The sequence below is a fragment of the Carassius auratus genome, chromosome 50 (genome assembly GCF_003368295.1).
Source record: "Carassius auratus strain Wakin chromosome 50, ASM336829v1, whole genome shotgun sequence".
Taxonomy (NCBI): Eukaryota; Metazoa; Chordata; class Actinopteri; order Cypriniformes; family Cyprinidae; genus Carassius; species Carassius auratus.
The window spans coordinates 9713615-9730476 of record NC_039292.1 but is presented as its reverse complement, the minus strand read 5'-3'; the positions used below and the strand labels follow the sequence as shown (position 1 = coordinate 9730476).

Here is a 16862-nt window from a genome sequence, read left to right as displayed (position 1 = left end):
ATTATATTATGTTATATATAGAGAGAGAAAGAGAGAGGGATTGATATTTTTATGCAAATAAAATATTTAGAAAAATACGAAATATGCTTAAAATAAAAGTATGCAATTTTTGTAATGTTGCTATGAAAAATTGGGTCTGATATGGTGATTATTTTCATGTTATTGTTGATGATTAGTAAGTTGTCTGTATAATAATATTTTAAATAAAAAAATATTTAGAAGTGCTACAAGTGAATTTAGGCATGTCAAATTAGTGATAACCGATTTGGTGCCGATATTTTGTGCATCAACGATGTTTACATTTGACTGTTTTTTTTTAAAAATGCACAAGCTAGAAAGCTTTATACATGCTTGAATTTGAATTGTTACACATTGAGGAAAATGGATTTCTGTGGGTAAATGTGTGAGAAAAGGTGTCATCATATCAGTGACTGATGCAAGGAGCGGCTGCCCAGTTCATCCCGACCTTTTTCCCAAACATACCCCATATCCACAGAGATTTAGAAACTGAATATGCATAATATTATGCAGTCTATAAATGTGGCCATGGCAATTAATGCCACCTTAACCTTTCTAAAACGCTTCATTGTCTGAAAAAAATGTTTGAATCGCAGCTGCAGAAGGAACCCTAGTGAACCTTCCTGCATTGTGAGCGTAGATCACAGGCACAGCGTTCTAGGTGTGCGGACGGCTCTTTGCACCTGGTCAGGGTTACGCGAGACGGGCCTCTGGCTGCCCTGTCTTTCTGCCAAACAGCAGTGTGTGTCCACAGCGCTGACAGCAGGACCGTGGGAAAGCGTTTAGCACAAGCGCACAGATCAGACGGGTTCGACTGTCATATTACAACAGAGCTTTTGTCACTCCTGTAGGCGATGGCAGAGGTCCAAATACATTTAAGAGGATATAAAAATCATCTGCAGTTTCATATAAGGTGTTGTGGGTGGTCGGGTCGCTATGTGAAAGACTTGTTTGCAAGCCATAGTGAATTTCAGTTTTTTGGGGTGTATTGTTGGGGGAGCGTGGGTTCATTTAATTGGTCAAACTGGTTGACAGAATGATCAGATTGATTAGATTAGATTCATCTGAATCAAAATGACTATTCAACATCCTTAATCCAGTAATCGGACGTGATTGGTCATGGAAAAGATTGCAGAAATCTATTGGTTAAATAAGAAATTAAAATCTGGGTCACTGGAAAAGTACAACATATCAAGGTGATATCACTGCTAAACTAGAGTAATAATAAAATAATATTATTTCACGAATTTATTCTTTAACAGATATACGGTTTCATAATGAAGAAAAAGCATAATCAAAAGACTAAAATGTTTTATAATTTTTTTTTTTAATTGACAGCAATAATATTAATAATAATAATATATTAACAAAACTGCTTCACTGCTTAAAACTTTTTTGAAAAATATTTAAAATATAATTTTTTTTTTTACTTTTTTTAACTTTGACAAATCTTTCAACTTTTTTTAAAATTAATTGAAGGAATCTTTTTTTCTTTATGATATCTGGTATCATAATAAAGAAATCATCTTCATTAAAAGAATACCTTTTTTTTTTACTACTACTACTACTAATAATAATAATAATGATATAATTCCAGTAATAATAATATTTAACAAAACTGCTTTATTACATTTTTAGTAGTTTACACCTTAAAATTATTTGAAAAATATTGAAATTATTAAATGTAATTTTTACTTTGAAATGTCTTTTAAAAACATTTTGATTTAAGATCTTTTTATAATGATTAAGTAATGTATTATACAACCTTTGTTGTTTGGCCCAATTTAAAAATAACTTTATATTTAAATGATCGTTTAACAGTAATTGAATGAATGGAAAACAAAAAAAGTCTCAATTAGTATAAAATAATTTTTAAAATCTTTTTCATGTTAATTACAATTTGTTAAGTGGCCATAATTACCCATTTTACCCTTAGAAATTGCAAAAAAATATCCTTTAATATGTTTCAGTATTGAGATTGATATTAAGCGTTATCATTCATGTCTCTGCCATTCTTGCAGCATCTCTGCTGGATTGAGGACGGATGCTGTGTGTTTGTTTCAGTGTGTATTAATGCACATCACTGACAGGCAGCGAGCTCAGCAACACATCCCGTCTTTAAAAGCTGACACGGCTGTTTCGGCAGCCTGCTTAACCTCTGAGCAGTGTCAGAACTCTGCCAGGTTTTGTTTATTGCATACAAGTATTTATTTATTTCCATGTCAGAATATTTCCTAACCCACTTGATATTCAAATGAACACTTCTAATTAACATATTGTGCATAAAAAAAATATACGTATATGAATGCAAAAGTAGTTGATACTGTAGGTTGAGTCTGTGGGCTCCTGTGTGGAGAGATCTTGTACTTGTTATGTAACTTATGCTCAGGGATGTGACTCGGGGTTTATTTTAAGAAAGCAATGAGATAATGTTAGAAGTGTAGCTCTTAACATAGGATCTATATTTTAAGGAAATGTTTTTAGTGCTGGGTTGTTTGTTCATTGAGAAGTGTATTGAGAATGACTTTGAAATCCCCATTTCTGAATTCAGTCAGTATTGAATGTAATGTTGATATGACTTCGCCCACCGGTCCGAAAGATGGTTTCCATATCTCCCGTGCAAAGTTTTGTGAAGACAGATGGTTTTGTCACATATGTCAGAGCTCTTACTTTACTCATGAGTCATACACATTTTTTACTTATTGTTTTCTTTTCTTTTTTCTCAGTGCTGGCAAATTTTCGAGGAATGGTTCAGCATGGACTCCCGCTGGAGATCGGCGACACGGTGCAGATTTTGGAGAAATGTGAAGGTAGCTGAGTCAACCTCTTTAGAGCTGTAGATCCTCAGTTCCTCAGACTGATTCTGTTAAATGTGTTTGTTGAGATGCATTCAGTTGGGCATGGTTTATAACACTGCTCTGTTCAATTGTTGTTGTTTTTTTATTTTTACACTGTTCACTACTTGTATATTTTCTATAATAGCACAGGGTGCACCACATTCTTAAAGTTTTAACGGTTCGAAATGTTTGATACACTCTGCTGTTGTGTGCGATTATTACATATGTCATTTTGCAGGATGGTACAGAGGATTCATCACAAAGAATCCAAACGTAAAGGTGAGAACAAAATCTTACGTTGCTTAATGTTTGACTATTTAATCATGCAAAACTGAAATGGTTCCCATATTTCTGTCAGGTTTTTTTCCGTTTATCTGTATCACCTTCCTCTGCTTTGACTCTCAGCACATTTATGTACAGATGGTAGTTTGCTTGTGTGTTTTACATGCAGTAATTGGCTCATTAAATAACTTTCTGTTGTCTGTCTCTCCCAGGGAATATTCCCAAGCTCCTATATTCACCTCAAGAATGCCCACGTCAAGAACAAAGGGTACGAGTCTATGAAAAAAAAAATGTAATGTATATATTTATGTATGAATAAAACATATATCTGAGACAATTAAGCCATACTTAAAGATATACATCTTAAATGTTATTGCATTAGATAATGGATGACATATTGATCAAAGTGGCATTTATTTTAAAGAAAGATAAAATAGGTAAAATAGGTTTGATCCCAGGAACTGGTGACCCATGAATGGATGGCTAATGAAATCTCACCTTTGACCTGCCACCAGCGCCCTTGAGAAAAACACTGAACTGCTATAGGGGCCATCCTTGTGCGTCAGATACAATGCATTTGCAAAACGACATATCTGCTCTATTGAAGTGACAGGAGCCTTAACTATCTCACAAGCCATTGCAAGTGTATTTGCAGACATGTCCTCATGAGTCAGTGTTACTCCTCAGGGTCATGCGAGGTCACTGTTCTTCATCCTGGACTCGTTCAGATGTGTGTGTGTATGTGTGACTGTGTGTTTGTGTGTCTTGCCCTGCAGGCAGTTTGAGACGGTCATTCCCACCGAGGACTCGGTCATTACAGAGATAACTATGACCTTGAGAGACTGGGGCACGATGTGGAAACAGCTCTACATGGTAAATATCACTCTTTGTGTTGCACTGAACAAATGCTATTGCTTTAACTGTGGATATTTCATTTGTAATTGTATATATATATATATATAAATATATAATTGTAACGATATTAAAACTCCATATACATCGGGAAGAAGGAGGCGGGAACCAGCGCACAATCAAAACATTTTAATAATTCAAAAATAAACACAAAACAGCACACCAGCCCCTCACGGACGACTGGTGCGCTCAAAATAAAAAGCAAACACATTAAATAATGTCCCAGGCCTGGTCCTCTCTCCTCCTTCACTATAGTCGCTCCAGTTTTATATCCTTCCATCTCCTACGTGGGACTCGATACCAGCGGTGGGGCGCAGGTGCAGCTCATCTCCAATCACTACACCTGGCCTCACTCCTCGTTCCCACGCCTCTCTGCCCCGCCCCACTCGCCACAATAATATATATATATATATATATATATATATATATATATATATATATATATATACATATTTTTTATCAGTCTTGACAATGATATGTGAGTTAATCAGAAATAAATATTTTTACATTCTAAGCCTTTGGAAAACCTGGAAATATGATTGAACTTTTAAACTGTTGTCTCCATGCCTGAAGAAATCAATAAAAAAAAATTGACTTTTTGTAAAAAGAAACATTAAAAAACTGTAAAAATCTGACCAGGAACCCAGCATTTTCCAAAACTGTATTTTGCATTATTTCCTAAAAATAAATAGATATTACTGCTTAAAAGTTTGGGGTCTGAACGATTTCTTTTTTTTTTTTTTTTTTTAATTAAGGCTTTTATTTAGCAAGGTAGCATTAAATTGATCAAAACTACAGTAAAGACTTTTATAATGTTACCAGACATTAGAAATAAAAAGCTGTTATTTTGAACATTCTTTTTATCAAAGAACTCTAAAAAAGATCGATATATAGATAGATAGATAGATAGATAGATAGATAGATAGATAGATAGATATGTAAATATATACAAATATAAAATACAATATATTAAAATTATATATTAATATATATATATATATAATAGAGATCGACGAAATATCGATTTAACAATATTTTCCCAGATATTTAAGCATTTTACCATAATCGGATATTGGTTTTGTAATATTGGATTAACAGTGTTCTGAGAATTGCATGCTGGATCGCCATTGCAGCGTGTCTGAGGGGAAATGGACAACAACAAAGGCGTTGCTTTGTGAAAATAAGTTTATAAATGGAACAGTTTGTTGTAGCTGATCTGATGATCTGAATGAGAGAGCGAGAGAGAGAGAGAGAGAGAGAGAGAGAGAGAAAGATGCAGAGCAGGGTGACGCAAGGAACAGGATTGAAAACCATTGCTTTAGAAGACTAAATATATATATCATATATGCACATACAGGTGCTGGTCATATAATTAGAATATCATCAAAAAGTTGATTTATTTCACTAATTCCGTTTAAAAAGTGAAACTTGAATATTATATTCATTCATTACACACAGACTGATATATTTCAAATGTTTATTTATTTTCATTTTAATGATTATAACTGACAACTAAAGAGAATACCAAATTTAGTATCTCAGAAAATTAGAATATGACTTAAGACCAATACAAAGAAAGGATTTTTAGAAATCTTGGCCAACTGAAAAGTATGAACATGAAAAGTATGAGCATGCACAACTCAATACTATTTGGGGCTCCTTTTGCCTGAATTACTGCAGCAATGCGTCGATCAGTCTGTGGCACTGCTCAGGTGTTATGAGAGCCCAGGTTGCTCTGATAGTGGCCTTCAGCTCTTCTGCATACTTGGGTCTGGCATATTGCATTATTCCTCTTCACGATACACCATAGATTTTCTATGGGGTTAAGGTCAGGCGAGTTTGCTGGCCAATTAAGAACAGGGATTACATGGTCCTTAAACCAGGTATTGGTAGCTTTGGCACTGTGAGCAGGTGCCAAGTCCTGTTGGAAAAAGAAATCTGCACCTCCATATAGTTGGTCAGCAGCAGGAAGCATTAAGTGCTCTAAAACTTCCTGCTATACGGCTGCGTTGACCTTGGACCTCAGAAAACACAGTGGACCAACACCAGCAGATGACATGGCACCCCAAACCATCACTGACTGTGGAAACTTTACACTGGACCTCAAGCAACATGAATTGTGTGCCTCTCCTCTCTTCCTCCAGACTCTGGGACCCTGATTTCCGAAGGAAATGCAAAATTTGCTTTCATCAGAGAACATAACTTTGCACCACTCAGCAGCAGTCCAGTCCTTTTTGTCTTTGGACACATCTGACGCTGTCTGTTGTTCAAGAGTGGCTTGACACAAGGAATGCGACAGCTGAAACCCATGTCTTGCATACATCTGTGCGTAGTGGTTCTTTGAAGCACTGACTCCAGCTGCAGTCCAGTCTTTGTGTATCTCCCCCACATTTTTTTATGGATTTTGTTTCACAATCCTCTCCAGGGTGCAGTTATCCCCATTGCTTGTACACTTTTTTTCTACCACATCTTTTCCTTCCTTTCGTCTCTCTATTAATGTGCTTAGACACAGAGCTCTGTGAACAGCCAGCCTCTTTTGCAATGACCTTTTCTGCCTTGCCCTCCTTGTGCAAGGATTTTTTTTGTACTATTCAAAATTGATGTAAAAGTTGTTAAATGAGTTACTAACCTTGACAATTTTTTTATCTCTTTATTTTTTATTTTTTTATTGATTGATTCATGCAATTTTACATTGTGATTATTTTTAACCATTGCATTGTAAAAAATGCTTGGTAAGATTTGAAAACGGTTTCTGCCAAAACTTTTTTTTCATTGCTAATTTAATTAGAAAAAATATAAACATACTTTCTCTGTCACCCACTCGTGTTCTTCCTGTCTCTTTCAGAGAAATGAAGGGGATCTTTTTCACAGGCTGTGGCACGTGATGAATGAGATATTGGAGCTGCGGCAGCAGGTTCTGGTGGGCCACCTCACTCACGACCGCTTGAGTGACATCAAACAGCACATCACGGCACGACTGGACTGGGGAAACGAGTGAGTTATACAGTTACTGTACTGGTTCTTGTGAAATCATTCAGTTTGATTCATTTATGCCATTTGAGTTGGGCTTTCCTGTCTTTGCCACATTGTTTTTTTCATGTTTTGTGCAGTACACATAAAAACAGTGGGTGGAACGCAGTGGAGGGGACAGTGATGATGAGTTGCAGGCAAATGCTGGCCAATCTGTCAGCCATGTGTTTGAATGTTTATATGTGGTTTTTCTCTCTAAAAAAAAAATAAGTCGCAGATGGTAGTAACGAGTGGGACGTGTTACATATAGGTTTTTTGTGTCTTTCAGTATATAGTCGTTTTTTTGGAGTCTTTACAATGAAATTGATTATTCACACATTAGATTCATGCTTTGTGAATGTTACTGCAGATTGTTCTCTGAAAATTATTTGGGTTTTTGTTGTATATAGGAACCTATGAGTTCCAAAATGTGGACGGAATCATGGAATCCAGTCATAATAATGGAATTTACTGTGTAAAGTGGAATGTCACAGAATTTGTCAAAATTTGGATGAATAAAACAAAAGTCAAGGTGATATTTATGTGATATTTTAAGGAATATCGCACAAAATCATATTATTTTTCGTCCATGTTTTGATTTTAAAACCTCTGTTGTGCTGCACTTTATTTGCCAAAAATGAGAGAAATCAAAAATTAAAGAAATATTTCCAATTTCATTGATTACATTTTATAAGACTAATTAAACTTGTAAAGTTTTTTGATAATAAATGTGTATACATTTATATATTTGTATATTGTGTGTGTAAAATTTAAATGGTAAACTCAGTATTTTAGAAAAATTAAAACATTAAATTAGCTATCATTTGTGAATTGTTTCAGAAATTATTACATTGTTGAAGTTTGATGACTTCAGTTGATTAGACATCGAATAAAATTTTATTAAACCATTAAAACATAATAAATAAATAAAAAACAGAAAACGTGGAATTTGGGAAAAAATAAAATGGAATTTAGGGAAAAAATAAAGCTCGATATTAATAACAACAAAGACAAAAACTGTTGGTTAAATAAAAACAATGTAATAATTTGTAAAATAAAATAATGATAGCAAAATAAACATAAATCTGTGGTTATTGCACATTTAAGGGGGTTTCTAATAATTATGATTTATGTGTTTAATTATAATAAATTAGATACATTTAATATAATGTAATTGAATGAATAATTAAAAATAGGGGTTTCACAATACTTTACATAATTTTTAATACATTTTATTATTTATAAATTTAATATTTCAACAACAATAATAATAATAATAAAGATCAATATTTTGTAACATTATTTAATATAAATATGTTTATAAAAACAAAATGCAAAAAAATATGAGAACTATAGTGAGATCATAGAATCAAAATGTGTTTTTGTGTATGACAGACAGCTGGGTTTGGATTTGGTGCCCAGGAGGGACTTCAGTATGGTGGACCCTGATGAGATCAGCATCACAGAGCTGTATCGGCTGGTGGGTAGTCATACATTCACGCTCACGTACACGCATACACACGCACACACATTCGTATTACCCATGAGTCACCTCACCTCCCTCCTCTGCTACCCTTATTCTTTGCTGTGTTACTATGGCAACTGCAGCTCGACCCGACGCTAAGGCTCTCTCTCAAATGCTTCGTCCTCTGTTTCAACAAAGAGACACACACACAAACACACATACACACACCTCCAGTCGCCTGTGCATAGGGAAATGATAGTAATTAAGGACAATAGAGAAATGCTAAATGGCGCATTAACAGGCTGTTTGCAAACTGCAGAGACACTTCATGCATGCAGTTTCCTGCCCTTATAATTTGGCATGCACACAGCATCATTGGCACAATCGGTTCATTGGTACAACAGTAGCCGCCTACTGCAGACATAAGCAGCTGCCTACTAAGGGAACGACCCAAATGACATGGAACTGATATGGAATTTTTAATTTTCCAATTTTCCAGTTTTAATAAAAATTCCAATTAATTAAATATTATTAATAATATAATATAATTAAAATATATATATATATATATATATATATATTGTTGTTTTATTAGATTTTTTTTTTTTATTATTTTTTTTACTATTTTTTTGTACTTAGAAATGAATATTAATTTAATTATTTTAAATACATTACTGCTGTTTTATAACTATACTGCTCATTAAATATACATAGCACACACATTTTTATTAGATATTGTTATTAATTATTATTTTATTTATTTTTGGTAATTTTTGATAGTATAAACAAATATACAGTACATAGATATATATACATATATACAGTATGTAATATATTTAATTTAAATACTGTTGTTTTATAACTATACATCTCAGTATTAAATATACATAGCACAAACAAATTTGGGATACAATAGAAAGTTATAAAATAGTCAGAAAATATAATAGTTTTACATTTTTATTTATTATTGATTTTTAAATTATTTTTATGGTACTGAATGAATAATAGTATGCATGTGTATATATATCTATGCATGTGTATATCTGTCTCTGTGTGTGTGGGTGTGGGTGTGTGTGTGTTTAAATCATAGATAATTGCATTATTGGAATTGCATTCTCTGCATTAGAATTCGGTCAGAACAAAAGCAACTTAGCAGGCAGCATTATTAAGTTAAGCTTTTGTATCAGGAGAGCATCTGTGATGTCTTAAAATGTTGCCTAACTCACTAGATCTTTGAAAGACAGCTAGTGAGACAGTATCAATATAGTCTGAATTCACCAAATTCTCTGCCTTTTTCTCTCAGCTGCAGGCCTGATCACATGTGTCCCAGTTTCCAATGGTCCATGGGTGGGCAGAGGTGTGGGGATAGGGGTTAAAAGAAGGAAGGATGGAAACAAAAGAGAACAAGATGTGGGAGTGGATATACTAGATTAGAGTGAGTGTTTAAAGAGAGGATAGAAGGAAGTGAGGGCAGGGCAGGGCGCAAGCGAAACAAAACACAAAATTTACCAAACATCAATTTAGCGTCCCTAGGGTTAAGGATCTTTCTTTTCAGAAAGACACAGGAAGGGTCTAAATCTTAAAGATGAAACCACAGTGCTGGGCGCAGTTTAAATGATCTGTTATTACATTATCTAATGGAATAATGTACTTCGTTATAATCTGATGTGGTTTATAGCGAATAAATACATACAAGCAGTATTGCATGGTTTTTATTTATGTATTTTTACACACTGCTAGTGGTGGTTAGATGGGCTGCTGTTAGAAAATTTGGAGTGATCTTGTTGTAAATGCCTTCTATTATATTTTGGGTTGTTTGGAATAGATGGAGAGACGTCATCGAAGACGTGAGGCTCCCCCGCAGGCCAGTATGCACCACCTGTTCCTTCAGATGAAGAGCATGATGAGTTCAAACCTGGGGGAGGAGCTGGAAGTCTTCTACTTTGTCTATGACAGCAGGGAAATGCGACCAATCAGGTGCCATCTCTGACCCCAGACACCCAATTTCAAGTGTTAAACTGACTGAAGTGTGATTAAAGCACACAAAATGAAGAATCTGTCATTATTTAATCATTCTCAGGTCGTTTAAACCTGTATGGCATTTTTTCTTCAGTAGAGCACAAAGATATTTAGAAAAAACATCTTCCATGCAACCAAAGCAAGTGGGGTCCAGTGTTGTCTTGTTTTCATTGTTTGAATATCTCCTAGCATACTTAAATACATTGTTGTTAACCATTTGATTTTGGTTATCAAAAAGGTTATAAGTTTAAATGGAATAAAAGGCTGTCATATTGACTACTCCCTAAGTTGTCCGTCAGATCCGGCAATCAAGACCCCCAAAAAACTTCAATCTGGCCACGATTTCATTAATTATTAATCACAATTTTCCTTCTAGCTGTCTGAAAGATGTCTCCAACCCCAACCAGTCATCCGTCAGTGTATTTACCTTGAGTATATATGTATGACGGTATCAGACTATTACGTTGATCGCGGCACTATTGGGAAACTAATATTCTTAAATTCAATTCGGCTGTGACGTCATTGCATACGTTTACAGCTCTCCATCCTACATACATCAGCCTGAGGGATGTTTCAAATCCACGACGGAACTACGGCCTTGATGTGTTTCTTGAATTTTTCATTGGTTTTTGTCTCTCTTTCTCTCTTTCCTTCTCTCTCGGCGCTCATGTTAGGGGGTTTGCTGTTCAGGAACCCCTTCTCGTTTTAAATTATTCAGAACGAGTGATGCCCCAGGGCTCTTAGTAAAAGTGAAGGAGAATTCGAGGAGATACCGAGCCTCAATGGGCCTCTCCTTGTAATTACCTAGCTCTAGTGTCAGAGGAGACACTACACACCGGTCTTACTGTGTTTCCTTATGGTTCATGCTGTGTCTGTGGTGAACTTGACCATCTCTCTTTTTTTCTGTGCAGTGAGAGGTTCTTTGTGCGCCTCAATAAGCAAGGGCTACCAAAGTCTCCAGAGAAGACTGAGAGGCAGTGTACACTCTTTGTTGTAAGTTTGGACCTTTTCAGCGTGCACCAAGGCCATGTCCTTGGTCCTTTTTGAAGGCATTGAATAAATCTGGTGTTGTTGTTGATAAATAGTTTCCTAAGTGGAACACATATCCTTGACTGAAAATATATAAAATATTGTTTAATATTTCTTTTCATTTGAAAGTTTTAACTTTAAATGCGAAGACGTTTTTATTTTTTTGTAAATCTGAGCAGGAAGTTTTGAAGAATGTAAAATAGCGAAATTTTAGATGTTTGTTTTCGCAACAGTTAACATTTGTAAATATCTTGAGTAGGACAGTAATGGGGGTAGAATTATTATTTATATTTGAGTTTCACAAACATAAATTAAATTAGACATATATTTATATTCTTCAAGCACACCTTTGCCTGGCATTTATTTGTTAATCGCGTCCTGTGCATTTAAAGATCGCTGGGTGCATTTGTGGATTTTGGGACAATTTTAAAGTCAAGACGCACACCAATCCACAAATGTATGGACTCCATCCACCGTCTACTCAAGCCAATCATATAACCGCTACCCTTGATGACCAATCGTAGCATGTTCTCGCTATAACCAATTACATTTTGTTTTACAATCAGGGTGGGAGCAGATTCATTCTAGGGTTTTTTATATTTCCATCAGGATCAGTGAATGAGGATAAACTCAGGATTATACACAATTTATGATCATTCACTGATCCCGAACATCATCAGTAATACCCTCCCGATGCGTCCAAAGCAAATAGAAATCTATTGCGATGCTGTTTACACTGGACGAGGCGTGACACGATGAACGACAAATGATTCGCACATTTGCTTTGATGCATCCAGCTGCAGTTATAGCTGTCGCAGCACAGTGGGACAGCAAGCAGAGACACGAATATTGAATATTGAAAATATTATTTCTAATGCTATATGCATCGTCAGATCCACATAGCTGCTCATATCCATATCCATCTCATCCAAACTGCTTCACTGAAAAACTGGAAAAAGCTGTCTGTTGTGTGACGCAATTTAACCTATTACACAAACTCGCATGATTATCAAGAGGTTGAATCCAGTAATTTATTAGTCAGTTACTTATTACGCTTTTCTTTCCATCTTCAATGAAGCTTCCATAACACGCTTGTAAACAAAATCATGTAGTTTTACATCAAAAAATGTAAATTTTTTTTACATCTTTTACCATATACATTTTTATGACCCCTGTGTTCCTGTAGCTCAATTGGTAGAGCACTGCACAGTTAAGCGCAAGGTTGGGGGTTCGATACCCAGAGAACACATGATATGTAAAAATTGATAGCCTGAATGCACTGGATAAAAGCGTCTGCTAAATGCATAAATTAAATTTTATTTCCTATTTGAGCCAATGCATATTATGAAGATATTTCAGGAAGAGACTGCCCTTTTTGTAATGCAAAATGTGATTGGTTATAGCGAGAACGTGCTATGATTGGTGGGTGGAGTCCATGCATATGTGGATTGTCAGCTTCTTGATGCTAGAAATGTTTCAACGTCCACAAATGCACAGCCAGCGATCCACAGATGCGTGCAATGATCTACAAATGTACAGGACGTGATTCACAAATGAATGGCAGGCAAAGTTGTGTTTGTAACATAAAAATGTATTTGTGTTCATTATTTGTAGATCTCATTCTATTTATTTGTCTATGTAAATTGTTTTTGTAAATCTCAATTGTTTTGTATTTGGGGATCATAATCTATTTATTTGGAATAATGCAACAATTCTTCCCCCAAAGACTGTCAGTTGATTTAGAATTGTAATAAAATTTATTATATTTAATACTGAGTTATTAAACACATTCATTTCAATTAATCACTATTTTCTGTGAAAAGCCCCAAAATTTAGATTCCACTTTGTGGCAAACGTGTAGATCATTGAAAAAAGTGGCTTTGGAAGTCAAAATATTGTTTTGTCTCGCTGTTTATCAGGATTTCAGGAAATCCTTTGTTTTTTGTTTGTTCTCTTTTTTTTTGTTCTTTTGTTTGTTGTTTTTTAGTTCATTTGTTTGTTCTTTTTTTGTTCTTTTGTTTGTTGTTTGTTAGTTCTTTTGTTTTGTTAGATCTTTAATTTTTAGTTTTTTAATTTTTTATGTTTATTTTGCTAGTTCTTTTTATTTTATTTTTATTTTGTTGCATTTTATTGGATTGCACTGTTTTTGTTTATTTAATGGCAATAAATGAACGTCAAATCAATATTTTGTATTTAATCTTTTAAATAGTTACTTTTAAACAGCGTAGGTTTAGAGAAATGTTTGGTGCATGGAACCTAGTAAATATTGCTCAATAAAACAATTTGTCTTTTTTTAAGGATTTGGGAAGTAGCGATCTTCGCAAAGATGTGTATGTTGTAGCTCATATTTTTAGAATAGGTAAGAGCTGTTGGATGCACATGAATTTTCTCGCCGTGTGACCTGTCATAACGCCTTAGTGAGCCTGTCATAGGTGTCATATGGAATTCACAATTTGATAGTGCACTGCTTGATAGTGCTTTAATTCACAGATTACGTCAAATGTATAAGTCAGTAGTTGTGGGAGCATTATATGGGCTGAATGACAGGCCACTTCAAGTCAGTTGTGAAAAAGATGGTGTCTTTGTCTGTAAACGTCACCTTTGTGTCTGTGTAGCTTACATGCATGATCTGCACTGGTACAGTTTCTGTGATATTGCAATATAGATTAATGCTCAGTTGCATGTATGTAATTCATGTCACAGTGGATTGGGAAGTGTTCGTTGTCTAACAGTTGTTGGTATATGTCTATTTTGTGTTTCAAGCGTCATTATAAAGACATAAGTGTTAATTATTCTGCCATATGAGCTACATAAAACTGACAAGTCAGCTAGAGTCTCTGGGTAAGACATGGCTGTAATACTTGTCACATGTTGCATTATGTCTAGCTTGTGACTGTGTTATGTGTTCTTTGAGGCAGAATAAGAAAATTTGTGTTACATTTGTTTGTATTAGCGTATGTATTTGTTCTCGTAAAAGCAGTGTGTGAGCCTCAACTTGTGTGTGCACAGGGCGAATGGTCGCAGGTGAGAAGAAGAGTGTGAGTAACACACAGTACAAGCGTCCATATGGTTGTGCCGTGATTAGCGTGGCTGACCTCTTAACAGCTGACTTCAAGGACGATCATTTGCTGAAGATCTACTCGTGAGTATCGCCCCCCATTCTGTTTTGAGTGACTTTATAAGGCTAATTAATGTACAATACATTTTCACCATATTGAGAAATATATATAGAGAAAGAGAGAGAGAGAGAAAGAGAGAGAAAGTGAGAGTGTGTATTTTAAATGTTTAATTTAATATAAATCATTATCTAGAACTAATCACTTTTATCACGTTTGATGTTAAATGTCTTTATTTCGGTTTTACCTACTCAAGTTTATATCACAAACAATGTTAAAACCTAAATCTCATATTTACGAAATTGAAAGATAAGGAAGGACTATGAAAAAAGTGCATTATAATTATTACTGTATTCACAGTTTTCCTTCATTTCATATTACCAAGAAAATCATCATAAATGCAGTACATTGTGATTGTGATGATGGTCAAATATATCACACAGCGCCTAGTTAACTGATTGTAATATCTATCAAACTTATGGCATATTATGTTCACAGATGTAATGCAGAGAGCGAGTGGTACCAAATCCACGACAGTATTATCCGGAAGGTCGGCTCACGATACAGCCATATTGGCACAAATACAGGTAGGACTCTCAAACATTATTTAATATAGCTTGTCTTCATGAAGGGCTTGTTCAACAAACAATTAAAATACTATAAGAAGGAACAAAATCTCATGTCATTCCAAAACCGTACGACTTTGTTTCTTTCTTTCTACAAAAGGAGAATTTCAATCTGTTCCTCACATAGTTTTCATACAACTTACGAAGGCTATAACGCACAGAATGTCCATTTGTAGCAGAAATTTCCCTTTAAAGAACATTTTGTCTGTCATAGCAGCAGTGTTCTTCTGAAAATGTCAAACCAACTGATTTATTTAGTTGATGTATTCAAATTGTACAAAGCCATGCTGCAGAATTTCCTTTCTTCATGCTCTTTAGATATAAATAGCAGAACTCTTTTCAGAGAAATGCTGAGGTCTCTCCTAGCAACAGGTTCTGAGTAGCAGAAGAAGCCTGCAGTCAGAGCTTACTGCAGTGTGTATTCAACAGAGAGAACGTTTATTTAAGTGCTTTTGTTTTTATGACATCTACATGACCCAAAAAGAGGCTTGGGCACTTTAATAAGAACAGCATTTCAAGAAGACCTCTGAACCACGCATATTTTAGGTTGGACATTTGTCATAATTAATATAATGCGTGTTAATAGCTAATTATTGTCATTTATAAAAGTGGTGGTGTCTTTTATTTGCAGTTGATTGATTGAAGGCGAAGTGTTTAATTCCTGTGCGCCAAATCAGCTTGAACAACTTTCTTTATACATTTTCTGAAGAAAATGTGAACGGTGTTTATCTGTGTTGTTGTGGCTAGTTGCCAGGACACTCTTGTGCAGTTGCTAAGGTTTACTGAGAGGTTTTAAAAATCGCTAACCCGACATCCCGGAGCTGTTGTGTGTTCCAGTCTGACTAACAAAACATATCACCATATCATCTTGAATAGTGAAATGAAATCCCTTCCTTGAGGTAATTTGTTCTTATTTTATTACTGACAGTTCACTTCACTTTAATAATGCTTGACCTTTATTAGTTATGCTACTAGTTTTTGCTGTGGTGTAAATAAAGTACTTGAAGTTTTTTTTTTATAATTATATATATTATTATTTTTTCTTTTTTTGCTCCTTCAAAAAGATGATCCAAATTATGAGATCTGTGTTCCGTTGGACCCCTACACTCTTTGTCTTGTTATTTGGAGAAAACATACAATCACTGAAGCTTTTGATCATGCTGATTTTGTCTTTGAAATTCAGCAGATATCTTTTTATTCAGGCTAGTTAAATTCATTTTGGGCTATCAAAATCTGAAGAATGCCTCCCTGATGGGGCAGTATGTAATAGTGTTTGTTAGGTGATTGTTTACTGGCCTAAATTAAAAACACCCCAACTCTTTGATATTCTTGAGACTATTTTTATTTAATTTAATTTTTATGTGCTATATTCATATAGTATTTTTATTGTATATTATTTTTTTTATTTATTTATTTATGTTGTTTAGCTTTGCTTTTTTTTTGTAACAATATTTTCATTTATGAGCAAAATTATTATTTTATTTTTTTTGCCTTTTGTTTTGGTTTGACTTTGGATTGTTTTTTGCTTTGCTCGCCTTTGCTTTGCTTT

At 34.6% G+C, this 16862-nt stretch overlaps 1 protein-coding gene across 2 annotated transcripts in view; it reads left to right on the top strand.

The window, feature by feature from the left end:
• The window catches only part of LOC113066926 (dedicator of cytokinesis protein 4-like), a 63535-nt gene that overhangs the window by 10544 nt on the left and 36129 nt on the right, over window positions 1-16862 (top strand). The window contains exons 2-12 of one of the 2 annotated variants that reach the window (XM_026239063.1): window positions 2745-2828; window positions 3094-3134; window positions 3350-3405; window positions 3914-4010; window positions 6895-7043; window positions 8454-8538; window positions 10349-10500; window positions 11454-11535; window positions 13870-13930; window positions 14581-14713; window positions 15186-15274. In XM_026239063.1, coding sequence (XP_026094848.1) covers window positions 2745-2828; window positions 3094-3134; window positions 3350-3405; window positions 3914-4010; window positions 6895-7043; window positions 8454-8538; window positions 10349-10500; window positions 11454-11535; window positions 13870-13930; window positions 14581-14713; window positions 15186-15274 — 1029 coding nt within the window. Of the gene's footprint in view, window positions 1-2744; window positions 2829-3093; window positions 3135-3349; window positions 3406-3913; window positions 4011-6894; window positions 7044-8453; window positions 8539-10348; window positions 10501-11453; window positions 11536-13869; window positions 13931-14580; window positions 14714-15185; window positions 15275-16862 lie in introns of those variants that run through there. The other variant, XM_026239064.1, reaches the window with a different exon arrangement.